We start from the raw sequence: 22,109 nt of genomic DNA, 5'->3' as shown, positions 1-22,109 counted from the left end.
ATAGTGAGGGGGTCTGTCTTTCTAATGGCTTCGTAATTTTTCCCATGTGTGTTTGTGGATGTGAGTGTGTCTTTAAGGGCTGCATAGTTTTTCCCGTATATGGTTATACTATAACTTATGGACATGGTTGTTTTGAGGCTTTTAACTTTTACAGACAGTATAAAATGAATATCTTTTTAATATCTTTGTATTCTTAGGCAAGTTTATACTAATAGAAGTTCCTAACCATAAAATTTCAGGTTAAGGGATATGTACCTTTAGAATTGATAGGCATTGCCAAATTGCCTTCCAAAAATTTTTAAACTATTTTATACTTCCCATAGTAGCCTGTAAGTATGCACTAGCCACCCATCCCAGCTTGTCCCCCAAACACCATATTGGAAGCCAGCAGACTTTTAAAATATCTGGGAATCTGATAGGTGAAAAATGCTGTTTGGTTTGTTCTAATTTAAATTATGAGTAAGATTGAGCATCATTTTGTATGTAGGTATGTTGTTATTTTTGTTCTTTTCTGTAGACTCTGTATTTTTGTACACTGTGCTCATTCCACACACCCCACTCCTAAAATTGATCATTTTCTTAAAGTTTTTTAAGACATTTTTCCTTAATAAATAAATGAACTTTGCCAACTATTTTACATATTATTTCAGTTAGTCATTTGTCTTTTAAAAGTGTATGGTTTTGCTCTATATACTTAATTTTAATGAATGGCTAAGGTGACGAGAAGCTTTTTAAATAATAAAACAAACACATACTTGAACCACTTGGTGAACATAAGATGCTGTAGAATCTTTAGTAAACAAGGATTCCCTGTTAAACTATTACCTTCAGTAGGGTAGAAAGGATCTGAGCCCTTTAAAATTTTTTTTTTAATCAGTATGGAAACCAGAAGACTTCCCTAGTTTATCACAAATTTTAGCCCAGTTTTACCAATTAACTGAGCATTTAAAAATCCTTCTAAAATATCCCCAGTTGAGATTTTTTTATTCCTGCTGCCCTGGATTGTTGGTACCTTCACAATTAAATTTTTATTCTGTGACCTTTATATATTTAATTTGTATACCTGTTGGCTTTATATACCTGTTTGTGCTTCTGAGAACTTCCCAAATTACTATGCACAGCAACTATTTAACAAGTAGGTGATAACTCGATTTTTAAAGAAAAAAATAAAATGAAACCTGGTGTCTGAAAACAGATTGCAATATCTCAGCTACATGTTTCAACTTGTGCCAGGGACCTCTTAGTATTGGCTCTCTAACTTTTTTCTTTATAGTGGATTTTTGTCATCCCCTCTCTCCCCTCCCCAAAGAGAAAGGAATAGTTCACGTGCTCATTCTGACCTCCCAGGATTTGATGGGAAAGTGCCTCAAATTCATTGTTATTTAGTTCATGGCAGTTCTGTGCCTTAGCAGCCATGTAACTGGATATGGTGTAGTTACGCCATGGTGGAATACCTCAAAAGCCATATTCTAGCATGTGTCTGTGGCCAGAGCTGAAAATACTGAAGCTTATTATAACTGATAGGACATTTAGAGCAGATGCCTGGGCATGTTTTCAGGTGTAAATGCAGCATCAAGTTGAGAAAAATCTAAAGGTGGTATGTAAGGCTGGCTGTCATCTGCAAAAATACCCAGGCAAACCAGTAAAGCTCATTTTTAAACTTCTGTTCTCTGTGAGGGGAAGAAAAGGAAAGTGGGGTAATCTGTCTGTAATATTAGTGTTCCCTACCAATTGTTTTTTAATTTTTTAGGATGAACTAGGTAATGTTAGGCAAGCTGGAAACTTTTGTTCTGTGCAACTGAATGAGAGGGTACTCTTTGAAAGGAATTTGGAAATGCAGGTATACATAACTATTATTTTCTGATATTGAGCTCTTGGTCTTTGCCAGGGACTCTTGTCACATATTCAGCTTACGCAGAGCCCATCAGCCATCTATGGGCCACGTAGAACAACCAGGTCAAATTGCTTCTCATGTTATTCCCCAAATGTTTATTACATGATAATGTGTTACCCAGTCAACAGCAAAGCTTTTATTTTAGTCATACTCATGAAGACATGGATTGACTCTCTAATAGATGCTAGTCTCCTTTGGTGCTCAGACGTTTTTCTTGAGTGATTTTTTAATATTATAGCTCCTCTTTCTTCTCTGAAGCCTACAACAGCATCATAGATATCACTTCCTTACCCCTGCTTTATGTAAAGACCTGTGCTCTGTGGATGACAGTCTCACTGCTCCCTTTTTGTACCTGTCATGATGCTTGATTCATTTCTCTCATTGTGTTGGTGGTGGGGAGAGTGAACTGCTTCAGATGCCCATCCTGACTTTGGTCTTGTGGAATGCCATGGTTTTTAGTTTTTAAATTTTGTTTTAATTTTCTGCTGGTTGATGGAAGCATAGTATCTAATTAGACTTTCCTGTTGAGTTAATCACACCTTTTTATTTCTTTTAAATATTCCTTAAATGTTTCAGGATTAAAACATTGTGTTTTGCCCTCCTCTGCTAATCTCTCCAGCCTTACTCTAGACTAAAATGAAGTTAGAAAGCAGTATTTGGGATTATTTGAAAAGCCTTACATTTTCACTAATAACATGAAATCAGGAGACCAGTAATTTGCCACATACATCACACATTAAGTCCAATGACTTTGATACATTCTTCATTTCATTCATGTCCAAGGCGGGGGTAGAGGTATGATTTGAAAATGAGTTTGAGGAGAAGTCTAAGGTGCTGTGGGCATCTGTCTTGAACTTAGAATTGAAGGTAGCTACAGGGAGCACACTATCTCCTCTGAAGGGTGGTTAGGAATTAGAAGAAGGGGTGAAGAGTATTCCAAATTGATGAGAAAGCATGGTATGTCAGAAAAGTTAAAATGCAGGTGGATGGGTCATAACATGGAAGATGGCAGAATGACCATAGTCATTGAAGTAATGGTAATAGGTGGGCTCCAGCAGGGAGGGCACTGAATAAGAAGAGAAGGAAGCCACCCTGGCTGGTGTGGCTCAGTGGATGGAGTGCCAGCCTGCAAACCAAAGGGTTGCTGGTTCAATTCCCAGTGCAGGACACGTCTGGGTTTGCAGGCCAGGACCCTGCTAGGGAGTGCGTGAGGTGCAAGCACACATTGATGTTTCTCTCCCTCTCTTTCTCCCTCCCTTCCCCTCTCTAAAAATAAATAAAATCTTTAATTAAAAAAAAAAAAAAAAGAGAAGGAAGCTTTTGGCTGAAAAGCCCTCACTGCAGAGACATGTAGCTCCTTCAGCATATAGCATGTTTTTTCCCAAAATAAGTGGAAGTTTTCACTGTGTATTTTTCCCCGGGAGCACTGAGTTTATGTTGTGCCATTACCTTTTAGGTTGATTAGTTTTTTATAGGCTCACCCAGGGAACCTTTGTCACATTGTGTCTAGGGACTAAAATGCACCCCCCGAGATGCCACCAGTGGTGCCAGGGACATATTTTATCCTTTCCTGACTGTTACTTATTTTATCCCTTTTCAGAGGGAAAGGCTGAAGTGCAGTCAGGGACTTCAGAGGTGGATTAAGTTATGGGTGATGAATTGGTGAACATTATGTACCAGCCACAGCAGTGAGACCTGGTATCATCTGTGGCAGAAGTATCAGTGGTTGGGGAAGTTGTACATGTGTTATAGGAGAATGCTTACTCTTTCTGAGGCAGGAGTCAGTTCTTTGAGGGGTGGGGGGGAATGCTGTTATTTCAGAGGGTGTCTCCAAAATGGGTAAAATCCTTCATGAAATTCTAGTTCTTAATACTTTAAAAAAAATCAACACCTTCCTTAAATGCAACCTTTTGCATAACTTTGACTTACTACTTTGAACCACTGTTATGTCATGCAGAACTCCTATCAGGCCCAGCATGATACAGGGTATTGCTGAATTAGTGTTACTCTGAATTATTTTATCTCAGATTATAAACCCTCTGATAGAAGGATTATGGCTGGTCCTACCTACTCCAATGGATGCAGAGTCCTTGCTCAATAAAGAGTGTGTCTAAATAAACAAGTCTGTTCATACAGGACGAAGGAAGGTGGAGGAGCTTCTTCAAGCTTCTGTTTAAAATGGGTTTTGAAAATTCTTTATTGTATCAGCCAGAACTGTGTTGCTAGAGACAACTCAGCCGATAACCTTTGCCTCTCAGCTGACATTTACTTGCCGAGGAGAAGCTTTATGTTAAAATCCCAAACATGCCTTTTCTTTTTCCTCCAAACCCATTTGTCACTGCTTAGAAGGGACATACATATCAAAATTGAGCGACCTAGGTGGTCCCTCTGCTCAGTAGAATAGTCTCCAAATTAGGTGGCAGCTGAGAGTAACTTTTTTTTTTAATATATATTTTATTGATTATGCTATTACAGTTGTCCCATTTTTTCTCCCCTTTATTCTCTTCCAGCCCACACTGCCCCTCCCCCCAGCATCCCCGCCCCCCCTTAGTTCATGTCCATGGGTTGTACATATAAGTTCTTTGGCTTCTCCATTTCCTATACTATTCTTAACCTCCCCCTGCCTATTTTGTACCTACTATTTATGCTGCTTATTTCCTGTACCTTTCCCCTCATTCTTCCCCCTCGCTCTCCCCTCTGATCTTCATTTCTGTGATTCTGTTCATGTTCTGGTTGTTTGCTTAGTTTGTTTTTATTTTCGTTTTTTTAGCTTCAGTTGTTGATGGTTGTGCGTTTATTGCCATTTTACTGTTCATAGTTTTGATCTTATTTTTCTTAGGTAAGTCCCTTTAACATTTCATATAATAAAGGCTTGGTGATGATGAGTTCCTTTAACTTGACCTTATCTGGGAAACACTTTATCTGACCTTCCATTCTAAATGATAGCTTTGCTAGATAGAGTAATCTTAGCTGTAGGTCCTTGCCTTTCAAGACTTTGAATACTTCTTTCCAGCCCCTCCTTGCTTGCAAGGTTTCTTTGGAGAAATCAGCTGATAGTCTTAAGGGGGAGACAGTTACCTACAAAGGAGATCCCATAAGACTAACTGTCTCCTTTTCTCTTGCTGCTTTTAAGATTTTCTCCTTATCTTTAATCCTGGCTAATGTAATTATGATGTGCCTTGGTGTCTGCTTCCTTGGGTCCAGCTTCTTTGGGACTCTCTGAACTTCCTGGATCTCCTGGAAGTCTATTGGCCAACTTGGGGAAGTTCTCCTTCATTATTTTTTCAAATAAGTTTTCAGTTTCTTACTCTTCCTCTTCTTCTGGCACCTGTATGATTCGGATGTTGGAATGTTTAAAGTTGTCCCAGAGGTTCCTAAGCTTCTCATTTTTTAAAAAATTCTTGTTTCTTCATTCTGTTCTGGTTGAATGTTTATCTCTTCCTTCTGCTTCATATCGTTGATTTGAGTCCTGGTTTCCTTCCCTTTACTATTGTTTCCCTTTATATTTTTCTTTATTTCACTTTGTTTAGCCTTCACTTTTTCTTCAGTTTTGCGTCCATACTCAGCCATTTCTGTGAGCATCCTGATTACCATGTTTTGGACTCTGCATCTGGTAGGCTGGCTGGCTGTTGATCACTTAGTTCTATTTTTGGAGCTTTGATTGGTTCTTTTCATTTGAGCCATATTTCTTTCTCTCTGCATGCCTGTTATGTTGGGAGGGGCAGAGCCAAGGTCACTGCGTTGTGACACTCTGTGTGAGCGAGGGGTCTGAGAGGGAACAGTGCTGCTTGCTCAGCTCTAGGCTGGCTTTCAGTCACTTACCCCCACTACCCACAAGCAAATTAGGCCCTTCCAGTGCTGATTCCCATGTGGGTGGGTTTATGTATGTTCTGTGACCCTGTGAATCTGTCCATCAGGCTCTCCTGTGAGGCTGGGAATTTCTCCTGCTGCCTCAACCCCACAGGTTTTTACAGCCAGAGGTTTTGAGGCTTTCTTTTCCTGCACTGGAACCCTGGATGGGGTGGTCTGTCTCGCTACCCAGCTGTTCCTCACAGTTTATCTACACACAAATGGGGGACTGCCCAGTCCTCCAGCTGCTGCCTTGCCACATGTCCTCTCCGTCCCGGCTGCCCATCTCCACCCCTCCTACCGGTCTGGATGAATGTTTCTTCTTTAGCTCCTTGGTTGTTGGACTTCCATACAGTTCGATTTTCTAGCAGTTTTGGTTATTTTATGTTTTTAAATTTGTTGTTATTGTTCTTTTTTTTGTGAGAGGAGGCAAAGTATATCTACCTATGCCTCCATCTTGGCTGGAAGTGAGAGTCACTTATTTTGAAGATTCATTGAGCAACTTTACTTTGGCCTGCCTAAAAGTAGAAATTAAAAAACAAAAAAACAAACCCTAACAGCTGTAATTTCAGAGAGAAGTAAAATTTTGTTTTACAGATCAAAAACTTTCTACTCTCATCAGGTTCATCATTAAGGTTGTGTGTACACTTGTTTATACTCACTCGGATTGTATTTTAAATGATTGTGAGACAGGCTAATAAGCCAGGACAAACAGAATAGGGAGACTGAGATAGATAGTTAAACAAGCAGTTTGCAGCCATCTAGTAAATCCTGTCTTCCCTAAACCAAGGACGCTTAAGAGTAAATGGTTTACACTTTTCTCCAACCAGAGGGTAAACAGCTTAAACCACCCAGCTCAGGGAGATAGAATAAATCCAATTAGTGCCATTTGCCAACCATACCCAAGGACAGATGAAGTTATGGGAATAAATCTCATTTAGGTACATCAGCATAAATTTGATGAATATTCTATTGAGATCCTCCTCAAGAGTTTCCCTAAATCCCCTCAAAACAAAGATTCCTGCTTTTCCACACATCAGCACCATTCCCTTCCCCTTCTTCCCCCATGGGCTTGCATCTCCTAAACTCTAAGGGACCCCACAAGGCTTGCAACCAGGGAGCAATGAGCAGTGACAGATTGTCCCCAGCTAACCCCCTAACCCCATCCCCAAGGACCCCTTTTCTCTGATGACTTAGTGAGCTAACAGCAGCCCTGCTAACGCTCATTTTTTCCTGTAACATTTCCAGAGCCAAGGCAGCCTGCTTAGGGTCTCCTGTTGCTTCCAGTATTCTCTAAGCCCTTCCTTGTTTCACTGATCCCATCTTTAAAAAGTGTCCTCTCAAAATCACCCGGATTCATGCTGTGAACTGTTTCCTACACAAAGTCAGGAATCCACACACTACCATCCAGCCCTAGGCAAACCTACTCAGGGCCAGGTCCCCTTTCCACCAATATTTGGAACCCTGAACTTGCTATTTGGAGTATATTTTTTAAAGAGATGCTTTGATTAAAGAGGTAGATTGTCTAGTATAACCTAAAAGTTTTAGTAACTGCTTCTGAACTGCCCCCTCCTGATTCATGAGGCATAAACCTCTTACTTCCTAAAGTAACAAGAAAGACAAATTGATTTTTAGGGCAGTTGAACAAAGAATTAACAGATTCATGGTGTGTGTTGCATCTTAAAGTGAATTTTGTTGTGTGACTATAATTCCCTCAAGAGTCAGTTGAAGCGTGGCTTTTTATATAACTAAGTAAATCCTTCTACCCAAATTGAGGAAATTTCTGGATGTTTGAGGTTACAGGGAATTGGGCTCTCATGAAGTCATTTAATACAACCTTTGGGTTTTTGATAAATAGGTGTTTTCTAGAATAAATGATTCCTCCTAAAAAAAAATATGGCTAGGAGCAATGACAAACTTTACTGGGTTTATGTACAGAAATTTTTTTGGAGTGCTTGAGTGTCTAAGGAATATACTGAGACTTTTTTTTATTTTTTAAAAATACTTATTTTTAGAGAGAGGCGAACGGAGGGAGAAAGGGAGAGAAACATCAACGTGTGAGAAACAATCAGTTGCCTCTTACACCGCCCCTAAGTGGGGACCTGGCCCATAACCCAGGCATGTGTTCCGACCAGGAATCGAACCAGAGACCTTTCGGCTAGCAGGCCAGCACTCAGTCCATTAGCCACACCAGCCAGGGCAAATTCTTTTGAATGTATGTCCAGAAGTAGAATTACCGAGTTATATGGAAGTTCTAGCTTTAATTTTTTGAGGAGCTGCCCTACTATTTTCTGCAGCAGCTATACCATCTTAAATTCCTACCAGTAGTGTATAAGCATTCCAGTTTCTTCACATCTGACTAAAATTTTTTTTTCTTTATAAGTAGCCATCTTAATGATTTTGCCTATAGTAAGTGATTAGGATGATCACTATTATCAAATGTGAAAGGATTTCAATCTAAAATGGAACCAGAGGATCTGAAATGGAGACTTTCACACATGCGCCCTCAGAAAGATGAAACTTGAGAACTGAGAAAGTGATTTCCAGTAAGGGTTTGATTTACAGAGACTGAAAAGTACTTTCTACCAATGAACATAGTCAAGAATCTCTCTCCTATACACAAGCCAGTGAATTTACTGCTTAGCCTCCAGCTAGACTTCCCCTTCTTTTCACTCCTTGCTGATAAATACAATTTACCCAAACTCAGCAGATTGGTCTATAGCTTGTTACAATTTGCATTTCCAGTTCTGCATTTCTGAACTTTTTAATAAATTAAACTTACTGAGATAATTCCAAATTAGCATAGTTTTAGAAATACAGCGATCCTTTGTACTCTTTACCCAGTTTCTCCAATTGTAACGTCTTGTAGAACTACATAGTACACAAGCAGGATACTGACATCTGTAAGGTCAAGATACAGGCAATAAGGAGTACCTGTATGCTTGCTAGATGATATGCTGTCCAAATCACAAATGATTTAATAAAACCAGTTGTCTCAACATCAGTGCATAGTTGCTTCTCACATGCCCCCTACTGGGGACCTGGCCTGCAACCCAGGCATGTGCATTTGTTTGGGAATTGAACTGGTGACCCTTTGCTTTGCAGGCTGGCACTCAGACCATTGAGCCACACCAGCCAGGACTCACTCCATCTCCTCCCCCTCCCCCTTTCCCTCCCCCTCCCCCTTTCCCTCCCCCTTCCCCCTCCCCTCTCCCTCCCCCCTCCCCTCTCCCTCCCTCTATCCCCCTTCTCCCTCCCTCCCTTCCTTTCCTTTTCTTTTCAGAATGCCTTCTCTTTTTTTCCCTTAGGATTGTTTTTATTTATTTTTAGAGAGTGGGGAAGGGAGGGGAGACAGAGAAGGAGAGAAACATCTATGTGTGAGAGAAACATCTATGTGTAAGGGAAACATCAGTTGGTTGCCTCTCACATGCTCCTAATGGGGGTGAGGGGTGGGGATGGGAAATGGTGGGGTGACCTGGCTCACAACCCAGGCATGTGCCCTAGCTGGGAATCAAACTGGTGACCTTTCAGTTCACAGGCTGATGCTTAATCCACTGAGCCACACCAGCCAGGGCTATACTGAGACTTTCTTGATTAATGCACTAATTATGAGGTCAGTTTGATTTTTTTTTTTAAATTAAATTTCAGGCACCTTTGCCCTAGATCCTGTTATTTGGATCTTTGAGATTGTCAGTAACTAATTATACTTGTCTCATCCTTTTCTGACTGATGGCTATGAATGTAGAAATTCTCATACCTGAATCAGTTTTATTGACACTCTTATTTTTTTACTTATTAGTATTAGTGGACTACTTAATTTTATTGGCAGTATAGAAGTATTGGGGTGAAAGGTAAGGAATGTGACCCTGACCAGATTTGATAGTGGCCATATCAATTTATCATTTATGTTTCAATTTTTAAAAATCTGGAGCCCCCTTTTGTCTTTTTTCTTTTTTTCTTTTCTTGTCCTCTGCTATCCTATATTCCTTGATGTTCCTTCTCTTTTCTCTTCTAGAAGTCCATAGAAATGGGGGCAGAGGAGCAGGTGTCACTGTCCCCACTTAACAGGTGGGGGATAAGAGAGAAAGTGAGTGACAAACATACATAAAAAGGCACTCAGAAAACAAAATCATATCTTCTCGCCCCCAAAGAGTCATCTGTTGTGTTGGTTTATGTACTGATGACATACCCATACCAGCATGTCTTAAGGACACCCAAGGATAGAACACTGGGTTAAATTCCTTTGCCTATTTGTATCTCTCCTTTGATCACTATATGTTTTACAGAGCCACGTTTATTGACTGGGCATTTTGTAAGGAAAAACTTTTAATATACTTCATAGTGTAGTATAGCTGATGTCTTATTAGGTATTTTCAAGCATGTGGCCAGCCCTCTTTAGGATAACTGCCTTTGTCCCTTTTCTTTCTACTACCATGTATTTTTTTTTTTAATTTATTTATTTTTAGAGAGAAGGGAAGGGAGGGAGAAAAAGAGGCAGAGAAATATTAATGTGTTGTTGCTTCTTGCACGCCCCCAACTGGGGACCTGGCCTATAACCCAGGCATGTGCCCTGACTGGGAAGTGAACTGGCAACCTTTTGGTTGGCAAGCTGGCGCTCAGTCCACTGAGCCACACGAGCCAGGGCCCTACTACCATTTATTTTGATTCTGCTTTAGAATGTTCCTTGGGGTGAATATCAACTCAGCTCCCTGACAGCTGAAGAAAAGTTGATTTACATATTTCTCTCAGAGTAGCTAAAATGTTCTTACCTGTATAATACAATTACATTGAGCTTAGCCTAGATTTTTAAAAAAATATGGCTGAAGTAATCTCACAGAGCCAATCTTATTCAAGCTGCGTAATGTTCATTGTTAACTTTGACTCATCATAGTACATCTTAGTTTTAAAATTCGTTTTTCACATTGTTTTAGTGCCATGTGCCAACTTTCATATTTTGACATTCTTCAAATCTCAGAGTTCATCAAAATCAGATGTAACCTGTTCTATCCTGCAGTTCAAGAAGAGCTGGTTTGTTAATGAAATGTGTGTATATTGAACCTTGAATTAAACTATAAATATAATTTTTCAAGTGGAACTTGAAGTGACAGTCCTGTTTCTTGGCTTCTCTTATTTTTATAAAATTCCCTCAGTTCCTGTCATTAGATGATGTGGAGCCTAAGAGGTAAAGCCGCATGGTTCCCCAGGTCCCTTGTTCCCCTGCCTCCCAGTGTATTTTCCAATTTGGGGTTTAAAAAAAAAATTGACTATTTTCTCAATGTTAATTTGAACATTAATAGCTACTTGCTATCATTGAATTTTTTTGTGAATCACTAAAAGGTGCACCTGTTACCTTCTTTTTTCCAGGCTGGACGTAAAGAAAGAAGTGATGCACTCAATTCTGCAATAGATAAAATGACCAAGAAGACCAGGGACCTGCGCAGACAGGTAAGCTAAAGAAAGTGCTGATTGCTTCCCCAAGTTCTCAACTTTGTAGTTTTGGTTAAAATCTCAATAAATACTGGATCCCCACACATTTTATTAGGAGTAAGGATTGATTTTCATAGGAAACTGACTATCTCTGTCTATTTTGTTGCTAATAAGCTTCTAAGTGGTTAATAAAATCTCTTTGGGACCTGGATTGATACAGTCCTACTGGGATGGACTGAATAAGTTAGCTCTTTTGTGAAAGGGAAGTACAGGCAAGAAAATAAATTTAAAATGACTTGGGGACATGTGGAAATACCCTGAAGGATCTCATGGTACTCAACCTATTAGTAGAGACAGAAATTGCAATCATTCATCTGACTTGCCCCATTCTGATTACACACTCATAGTTTCCTTAGATTCTTTGTGGAGATGTATTTTCTGTACACGTGTGGTGGGTATACAGATATCTGGGGAGCTCAATTTTCTAAGTTTGTAAACATAGAGGAGAGGATCTCTTCATTTAATGTTAAATAATTCCATTAACAATTTGGTATCATTGAATTTTCATCTTTCAAAAGGTAGGGCTGAATTTAGAAAACAATATATTAAGACTTAAAAAGAAGTTGTAGTAGCAATACAATTCCCATACTTGGTGGAGAGACATTTTATTGTCATGTCTAATATAAAACAAAATTAAAGTGGGACTATATCTTTGTTTTCCTTTATTGAAGTAGCATTAGAAATGGTTATAAAGATGACCTTTCAATTTTAAAGTTCATAGTGTGCCAATTCTGTTCAGATAAACCAGAAAGTACATTTTTCCTCTCATTTTTATTTAGCCATTTAGGCTAATTACATATATTCCAAGGCCGTGTGCCAATTTAACTCAGAGCTCCTTTCTGTTTAGTTTATTATTCTTTTAAAATATAAGCTTCACAGTTCCCAAAAAAGTTTTGTAAATCCCAAGGAAAAAAGGATATAATGTTGAAAACTGAGATTCTGTTGTTGGAATGCTGGAACTGTAGTGTAAACCATTACCTGCACTATCATACATTTCCTACGTTGCAGATTATATAACTGCATGGATTATATTGAGGGTGGGGAGACGTGTTGTCCTCATATAAGGTGCAGCCAAACTATAATAAGCTTCCATTAAATTTAAAAGTACAAGAAAAAAAAGCAATCAGTTTCTTGTTAGAAATAAAATCAAACTTTTATAATTTAATTCCTAGCTTCGCAAAGCTGTCATGGACCACGTGTCAGATTCATTCCTGGAAACCAATGTTCCACTTTTAGTATTGATTGAAGCTGCAAAGAATGGAAATGAGAAAGAAGTTAAAGAGTATGCCCAAGTTTTCCGTGAACATGCCAACAAATTGATTGAGGTAAGTGTATTAGCAGTTTCTTTAACTGTAGGTGATTTCATTGAGTGTGGTGATTTTTAGTCATACTATTTAATCAGCTAAAAATTTTAGGGGCTTGCCTAATATGCAATATGTGTAAGATGAGAGTATTTTATTGTTAACATCTTCTAAAACTATCATTTTGGTTAGAAATTAATTATGTACATGATTAAATATAGATAGTCCTTATACTGTAAACTTAACATCTCCATTTAATGTTAATGCTAATAAAGATAGATAATGACATGACTTAACTCACAAGACACTATAAGAGGGAGTAGTGGCTTGAAGACAGAGCTAAAGAATCCCATTCCCTGGACTTGTATCCTGGCTAAGTATTGGTTGGCCAAAAAGTCTGTTACGTTTTTTCTGTAAAATAAAAGACACACGTTTCATTTTTATCCATTACTTTATTGATTTGGATATTTTGAGTATGTCGGCTATCTCCTGCTATTGGCTTCTAGTGGGTAGTGGCAAAGGGTGCTGCTAAAGGTATTCCAATGTGTGAGACAGCCCCACAGCAAAGATTTGGCCCAAGTGTCAATAGTACCAGAAGCTTCACAAACCACTTTTGACACGTTTGATCAGTCACAGCACCTCCCCATATACTGCACAAATTATTTTTTGTGTTTCAGTCGCATTTTTACCTTTCTTGAAATAATAAAGCATAATTATGCTGAAAATATTTTATATTTTCTTCCATCTTCAGTACTAAAATGGCTGCATGAAAATTCACCAATTTTAATGTTTTTTAAAAATGCATGCTGATATGACAGCTGTCACAATACAATCTAACAAAATTGTTTCAGATGAAGTTAAATACAACCAAGCACTACTAGAGCCATCGTATGGAAAAAAAAAGTAATACTTAACCCTGCCCTGAATTCCCATTTCTTGTCTGTAAAATGAGGATGCTGATAATACCTATCTTGGAAATATTTTAAGTTCTAAAGTAGATGATGTATGCCAGGTGCTTAGCACTTTGCCTGAGACACAGACTCAACCCAATCATCTTGTTTTAAAATGGAAGACACTGAACCCTAACATGCTGCTAATTAGATGTTTGAATAGTAGGAATCTGTATGTAAGTGGTTGGTTTGCAAGGTGATAAGAAGAAATAGGAGTTGAATTGCAATTTAATTTCCAGGTAAGTTAGGCTTGGTTTTACCTTTTGATAACTGAAATTATGTTATTGTTTGATTTATTCATTAATTACTTTATTTCAAAAAAATTGACACATAGTAAGCATATATCCAAGTTATTTGATATTATAACCTAATATAAAAACATCTACTATTTGAAAAGATTTCATAGACCATTTGTTAAGTTAGTCATTATATAAGAATAGAAAATGGAGCTTTTATGTAAAAATCTATGTCGTGTACATTTGTATATATAGTGACATTAAGCCAAGTTAATACTATAAATATTCCAAGGAAAACATCAGTAGTCACATTAAATGCATTACTAATTTTACATCTAGTTTTCTTTGAACATTATGAATTAATTATGTACATAATACATAGGCCAGTCTGCTATTCAAGTTGATGATTCTGGCATTTGGAATTAAAATTGGAAGAATTTCATTTTCTGTCTCCATTAAGCATAATCATGTTCACAAGAGTTACATGGCAGCATGAGGTATAACCTCCGAATATACAAAGATTGTCTTCAGAAAGCCAACCTCTGTAAGTAGCCTACGTATTAGAAAGTATGCCTGTAAGGCAGGAAGCAAGGGCACTACCAGCCCAAGGCTTGGAGTAATAGATACCAGCAATGGCATGGGAAGGGCTCAGTATGGCAGCTGAACCTCAGGGGGAAACCCTTGTCTATACTGCAGCTGGAGGGCCCTTTGGGCCTCCTCTGTCATCCTCAGCCTCTCCAGCCAGCAGAGCTGACACTTGCTGAGCACCTGCTGTGTACCATTTATATGCAGGTACAGTGTACTTCCCACAACAACATTTCTCAGGTTAGGAAACTATGGTTTAAGGTTAAATAACTTGGCCTTAGGTCCCCAAGCTTCTATCCCTCCAATAATGAGGGCTGGGCCACTTGAACTTACTGGTTTAATGGACAGTCTTTTGTCTAGTGAGAAGCATTAGAGGGACCTGGTACCTTTGGAGACCTTTCTCCAGGAGGTTTGTACATGGATATTTATACTTTTTATTTCATTCTGAACATCAGTGGCCAAGGGCCCCTTAGAATTAAGAGTTTGGTGATCCCTCTCACAACTCAGTTCTGAGCCCTCTCTTACCTCTCTCCCCCTATGCCCTCCACCCCCTCATCCCCCACACACATATTAAATGTATTAAATGGCTTTTCATTGCTTGAGTCATAACCAAAGTCTTTGTAGCACTATTCTGCAAACAGTTCATTACATTTAAGGTAATAGAGGTACTAAGATACATAATTGCATATGTGCAAGAAAAGGAAATGAGTGTTTAACGTGTTATAGAAGCCTTAAATTCCTAACTTGCAGCAGAACTTTATTCTTCAGTGACAAGACTTCTTCTCCCCACACTACTTTTGTATTACAATGAAACGCCACACTAGTTAGAGACTAATTTTAAGCAAAGATAAAATACTTCCTTCTGATTGTTTTGTTAATCTCTTGGCTTCTTCCTTTTCATTAGTTCCCTCTTAAATGGAGTAAATATCTGCAGGCCAACTTTGGTTTTACAGGAGATTTGCCATTTTCCCTGAGGGTTAGGGGAAGTGAGAATGCTGTGTGAAAGCTGGTTAGGAATGGTGGGGATAGGCCTCTGGCAAGAAAGGAAGGGCTCAGATTCTGCAGCCACTGAGAATTCTGCCCGTTCGTCCTCCTAAAATAGTGATATAGAGACTTGAGGTCAAGATGGTGGCATAGGCAGACATGGCCCGCCTCCTTGCACAACCACATCAAAATTACAACTAAAATATAAAACAACCATATAAATAGCTGGTCTTGGCTCATGCTTAACTATTTACTAAATCCCATCAAACAAGCAACGGCTGGCCTCAGTGAGTCCCAGGCCCAACACTAGCAGCAGCCAGCTTCGATTCACAGCTTGGCTTCGCCTGGAATCTCCAAGCCCAGCACAAGTCAGCCATCTCAGATTGTTTTACAGCTCAGGCACGGTGCTCCAGGTAAAACAAGTTTGGGGCTGAACGTGGCCTGTACCACCCAGGAAACCCCAGGGCCAGTGCACCCAGTGGACAGCTACAGACCACGTCGGAGCACCACCACTCTGCCCCCTGCACAGCTGATCCTTCACGGGGGGCCAAGGTTGGTGGTCAGTGGTCACAGCCAGTCCTTGCAGCTCAATGGCCTGGGTAAATCCCTCCCACCACCCTGCCCACAGCAATCAAGGCTCAACTACAAGAGGAGGGTATACTCAGCCCCACAAAGGGCGCACCTCAGGTGCCCAGTTTGGGTGATAGGGGAGGCTGTGCCACTGGACCCTACAGGACACCTGCTACATGAGGCCACACTACCAAAACACAGAGTCAAAGCAGCTCTGCCTGACACAGAGAAACAAACATAGGGAGGCTGCCAAAATGAGGAGACAAAGAAACATGGCCCAAATGAAAGAACAGGACAAAACTCCAGAAAAAGCTAACCAAAATGGAGATCAGCAATCCATCAGATGCAGAGTTCAAAACACTGGTTGTAAGGATGTTCAAGGAACTCAGTGAGGTCCTCAATAGCATGAAAGATTCAGTCAGAAACGAAGGATACACTAATTGAAATAAAGAACAATTTACAGGGAAACAACAGCAGAGTGGATGAAGCTGAGAATCAAATCAATGGTTTGGAACATAAGGAAGCAAAAGATGACCAGTCAGAACAAGAAGAAGAAAAAAGAATCCCCCCAAAATGAGGATAGCATAAGCAGCCTTTGGGACAACTTCAAGAGATCCAACAAGAGACGGGGCAAGAAACCGGAAATCTGTTTGAAAAAGTAATGGAAGGAAACTTCCCAGATTTGGTGAAGGAAATAGGCATGCGAGTCCAGGAAGCACAGAGAGTCTCAAACAAGATGGATGCAATGGAACCCAGTCCAAGACACATCATAATTCAATGCCAAAGATTAAAGATAAAAAGAGAGTCTTAGAAGCAGCAATTGCTGAGAAAAAAAGAAAGTTAACCTGCAGGGGAGTTCCCATAAGACTGTCAGCTGATTTCTCAAAAGAAACCGGGGGCGGGGGGGCGGGGGGAGGGCGGGGGGCTAGAAGGGATTGGCAAGAAACATTGAAAGTCTTGAAAAACAGAGAGGTACAGCCAAAACTGCTCTACCCAGCAAAGCCATCATTTAGAATTGAAGGGCAGATAAAGAGCTTCCCAGACAAGACAACACCAAAGGAGTTCATCATTATCATTATTATATGAGCTGTTAAAGGGACTTATTTAAAAAAAGGAAGATCAAAACTATGAACAATAAAATGGCAATAAATATATATCTATCAACAACAGAATCTAAAAAGAAACTAAGCAAACAAGAATCATGGATAAGAAGAGTGTTTTGATGGTTGCCAGATGGGAAGGGGTAGAGGAATCAGTGAAGAGGTGAGGGAATTAAGAAGTACAAACAGATAATTACAGAATAGCCATGGGGATGTTACAGAATAGAAATGGAGTAGCCAAAGGACTTAAATGCATGACTCATGGACATGAACAACAGTAATGGGATTGCCTGAGGGAGTTGGGGGTGTTGGGTGAAGGGAAAAATTGGGACAACTGTAATAGCATAATCAATAAAATATAATTAAAAATATAAAAAATAAGATACTGAAATATAGTTCTGTCGCCAACCAGCTAGTGTTACCACAGCTACACGTTGGGAGGTCCCTAAGGCCACCTACACTTCTGACTAATTGGTTACAAATTTTGAGGGTTCCCATGACCCACTTCAGTTTCAGTAATTTGCTATTAACAATTCATAGAACCCAGAATAGTGCTATACTACTTACGATTACATTTTATTGTAAAGAATAAAAATCAGGAGCAGCCAAATGAAGAGACACATAGGGTGAAGTGTGAACAGGCCTTGTTAAAAAAAAAACAATTCGACCAAGTAAATTGGAAAATCTAATGGCTTTATTAAGTGATTCATGAGTTAGGCAGCATCCCATCTAGCAACTAGAAGGGCACTCTAGGGGTTATACAAATGGAAATGTTTTATAGAAGAAAGTGGGGTAAAGGAGCTATTAACAAAAGAAAAGAAAGGATTATTTTTGGGTAAAGAGAACCCAAAAGTAGATTGCTGCTGCTTTGGGTGGTGCAGTATGCTGAAGGGTCCACATGACAGATTACCTCATTGGTATTGATGAAAAAAACAGACTGGTTGATTAATATTATGTTTCTGAGATAGGTTAAAACTGCACTTAAATGTAGGTTTGGTATCATGGGTTTTTAGCCCGAGCAATGCCATTTTGAGCCTGTGGTTTTGGGGTTTTTTTTTAAATTGTCTCAAAGACAGAGTTTTCTGGCCTCTCCCCATAGAATCAGATCACTTCCCCATCCTGGCACACTGATGGTTCGACAACCAGGGAGCTCCACTGAGTTTGTGTCCAGAGTTTTTATTGGGGTTTTATTATGTAGGCATGACTAATAGAATTGTGACTTAATTGAACTCAGTCTCCGGTGTCCCTTGCTTTTCTGAAGCTTAGGCTCTCCTGAATATCACAGTCATCTAATCACTTGGTTTACAAGGTAGTCTGCTTCTATCCCCAGCCGGCCATTAGCATAACATATATCTGGGTGCCCCACCAGGAGTTACCTCATTAATGTAAACTATCTGGGACAATGATGAATAACAAAGATTCTCCTATGATTACTGAAATCCCAAGGATTTAGAAGTTTCCTCCCAGGAATCTGGGCCTAAGAGCAAACATTCCTTAGTAAACAACACCTCCCAATTGTAAAGGTACGAGGAATGCCTGGTTTTCAGGTACTTTGCTTTGCAGCCATACACACTGCATGGAAAGAGGTAAGACAGGACAGGTTCGTGTCTTACAGCTTTATGTAGATCCTGTTTGTGGCCATTTACTAATTGACTTACCACTTCTTTTATCTGCTATTCCTTTCATTGTTGGAACTTTCCCTTTCTCTGGAGGTTCTCCCCTTTGGAAGCCAGGTTTCTGTTCTTTCTAGGAAATTGGGTCTATCTCTTTACACTGCAGTGAGTGATTCTTAACCTCATAGAATCTTTGATTCTCACTCTGGTTTGTAAATTGTCGCTTATCTTTTCTTGGACTCTTTCTGTAGTGGGAAACCCCCTCCCTGTAGATATTGAAGATATGGTATGGAAAAGTAATGTAAAACTTTCGTTAACTTTTCATATTGATTACATGTTGAAATATAGTATCTTTGGATTAAATAAAATACAGTATTTGTGCTCATCCTCACCTTTTTAAAATGTGGCTACTGAAAATTTTAAAAATTCTTACGTGTTTCACATTATATTCCCATTGGACAGTGCTGTTCTGGATGATTTGCCCAGGCCTTCCAGGCGCTCTCTTCATCCTTCCTCCTTTCCGAACGCCAGCCACTCAGCCGGCCCTCATCGAACACCTGCTCCAGGGGCGGGCCAGGCCGATGGAGGTAGAACAACTAAGGCTTCTGTCATTCTAGAAGGAGGCTCTGGCCAGTGGATCCCAGGATGGCTTTAGCTTTTGGGGTACTGGCTTCTGTCTTTGATTCCACCGAGCTCACAGTCAGTCAGCTCAAGGTTTTTCCTCAGGTGCTGGTGCTGAGTCCCCTCTGCTCCATTCTTGTCTGTGTGGGTGCAGTTGTTTGGCTCTCTGTGGTCTTGACAGTCACTAGACAGTTTAAACTTCTTAGATTTAGTTTAGTGTTATATCCTATCAGGATTGTTGGTCTTAATATTGTTGATGGTACTGCTCTTAATTTTATTGATGGACCCTTCCAAATTGTGTCTTGTCTTTTTTCTTTCTCTCTCTGCCCCCTTCCCTCCCCCCACCTGTCCTCTCTCCCTCCCTCCCTCCCTTTCTTTTTTCTTCCATTTTCAAATAAGTGTATCTTTTCTCCTTTATTCAATCTGATGTTTAGAAGATTGTCTAAGACAAGGCATAGGATAGAACCTTTCAGCTTGCTACTAGAAATCATTCTCTTGATTAAACAGTTCTTTGTATATAGTTGGCCTTTCAAGGCAATTAAGAATCCCTTTATTTTTATATTGCTTTCTAAGTTATCTAGATAAAACATGTGGACACTGTTACCCTCATGTCCTTTTCAGTATCTTTCATGATCACCCCATTAAAATGGAGATAACTATAGAAAGCATAATTTCTATATGCTATTTCTATGCTATATAGCAGCCTTTTTGTAGACTTCAGCTGCGTGTCTGCTTCCCAGAGCAGCAGATTCTGTAATGTGCTGTCCAGTAATTTCTTCTTCTCTCCCTCCCACCCCCACCAATTTTCCCCATGAACACTTGGAAGCTGTTGTATATCAAATAGCTGTACTTTGAGGTTAGATGAACTCCTCTCACAGCTGCTTCCTGAAGGATATAGTCTGATTTATTGGGTGTTAGAGAACATGCTCTTCAAAACTGAAGTGAAGCCAGGCTTCCTCCTAGAACTATTTGGTGATGCTGTGTGATTGCTGCAGTAGGATCTAGAGGCACATAAAACTTGCACCAGCTAGTTTGCCCAGGATTGCTCTCTGGCAACACTGCCAGGTTCATTTACCCAACTGAAAGCATCCCTATGCAGCAAGGTGCCGAGGAGAAAAGATGAAAGTGCCAGTTTAGATTACTTGCAGTTTGTGGATATTGCCATTTAAAAATATAGCTTAAAAAAAAAAAACTGTAAAAGAAATACAAGTTCAGCCCTGGCTGGGTAGCTCAGTTGGTTAGAGTGTCGTCCCATCAAGGTTGTGGGCTTGATCTGCTAGTCAGGGCACATACAAGAAACAACCAATGAATGAATGCATACGTAAATGGAACACCAAATCGATGTTTCTGTCCCTCAACCCTCTTTCCTGTCTCTCTCTCTCTCTCTCTCTCTCTAAAAATCAATAAATAGCCCTGGCTGGTGTGGCTCAGTGCCGGCCTGTGAACCAGAGGACTACCGGTTTGATTACCAGTCTGGGCACATGGCTGGGTTGCAGGCCAGGCCCCCAGTAGGGGGCACACGAGAGGCAACCACACATTCATGTTTCTCTCCCTTCCTCTCTCTCGCCTTTCCTTCCCCTCTTTCTTAAAAAAAAAAAAAACAACAAAAAACCAATAAATAAAAATTGAACAAGTTCATTTTAGAAAATTTGTAAAGTTTTCGAAAATCACAAAGAAAATAACATTTTGGAGTAGATTCACACTTATTCTTATATATATATGTGGGGTTTTGAAAAAAGCGACTTTATTTTTAGAGAGGGAAGAAGGGGAAGGGAGGGAGAAAGACAGAGAGAGACATCCATGTGCAAAAGAACCGTCGATTGGTTGCCTCTTGCATGGCTCCAACTGGGGACCTGGCCCACAACCCAGGCATGTGCCCTGACTGGGAATCGAACTGGTGACCTTTTGGTTCAATCCATCAAGCGACACCAGCCAGGAATGTTTTGTTTTGTTGGGGTTATTTTTTAAACAATATACAAAATTGATATCATGCTGATATTTTTTTTGAGTCAAATGGTTATCATGTGTTATGATGTAGTTTGTTTTTGCCCTGCTTATTATATCATGTCCATTTCATTGTGTTATAAAGTACTCATTTATAGCATTTATTTTGATTGCTTACCAGTCCATTTATATAACCAGTCCCCTACCATGAGGCATTTAGGTTATTTAGGTTGTTTGAGTCTTTTACTATTAACAGTGTGAAAAACACCCTTGTGCTTTTCAGTTTGCCATTGTTCCACCTAGGTGTTCAAGCCAAAGTATAGGCACCATCCTTGATTCTTCTTTTTCGCTGCTTATTCTCCATATGCCATCTGTCATTCTCAAGTCTCCATATCATTCTTTTCTTCATTTCCATGATTAACTTTCTAGTCCAAGTCGTCATCTCTCAGTGTACTTGGCAACAGCCTCCTAATTGATTCTTTTGTTTGCACTCTTGTCCCCCCTCTAATTTCTTTTTTAAAAGCATAATCTGACCAAATCATATCATGTCATTCCTATGCTTCAGGACCCATCAATATTATCCTTCTCACTACCAGTCTCTGTGGCTTATAGCCACACTTGGGATAAAAATCCTGAAATCCAGGTTCTTAATCATGGTCTATAAGGCAACCTGCCTCCCTTTCCAAATGCCTGTTGTTCTGTCTCTCCCTTCTAGTCCCCTCCTCCTTCCCCCATGCTAGACTACTTCTTTCTCTTCGACCATACCATATCACCACCCCGTGTCCCCTGCACTCCTTGGGCCCTCTGCCTGGAACGATCTGCTCACTTACCATAGAGGTTGTGGTGAGACCTCTCCACACACCACCGCGTTTTCTTCCTGTCACCCACTTTACATCCCACGTAACACTTTTCATTATCTGAAGTTACTGGATTTGTTTCATTTTCTTCTCTCTGTTCCTGTATCATACTCCAGCA

The 22,109-nt window shown here is 39.8% G+C and overlaps 1 protein-coding gene across 1 annotated transcript in view; it reads left to right on the top strand.

Annotated features, from left to right (window-relative positions):
• The window catches only part of CTNNA1 (catenin alpha 1), a 170,358-nt gene that overhangs the window by 112,877 nt on the left and 35,372 nt on the right, over positions 1-22,109 (top strand). The window contains exons 8-9 of the mRNA XM_054568386.1: positions 11,108-11,188; positions 12,403-12,555. Coding sequence (XP_054424361.1) covers positions 11,108-11,188; positions 12,403-12,555 — 234 coding nt within the window. The remainder of the gene's footprint in view (positions 1-11,107; positions 11,189-12,402; positions 12,556-22,109) is intronic.

The sequence above is a fragment of the Pteronotus mesoamericanus genome, unplaced genomic scaffold (assembly GCF_021234165.1).
Source record: "Pteronotus mesoamericanus isolate MK-2021 breed Mesoamerican mustached bat unplaced genomic scaffold, CSHL_Meso_final contig_2, whole genome shotgun sequence".
Lineage (NCBI taxonomy): Eukaryota > Metazoa > Chordata > Mammalia > Chiroptera > Mormoopidae > Pteronotus > Pteronotus mesoamericanus.
This window is presented reverse-complemented; position numbering and strand designations above follow the sequence as displayed.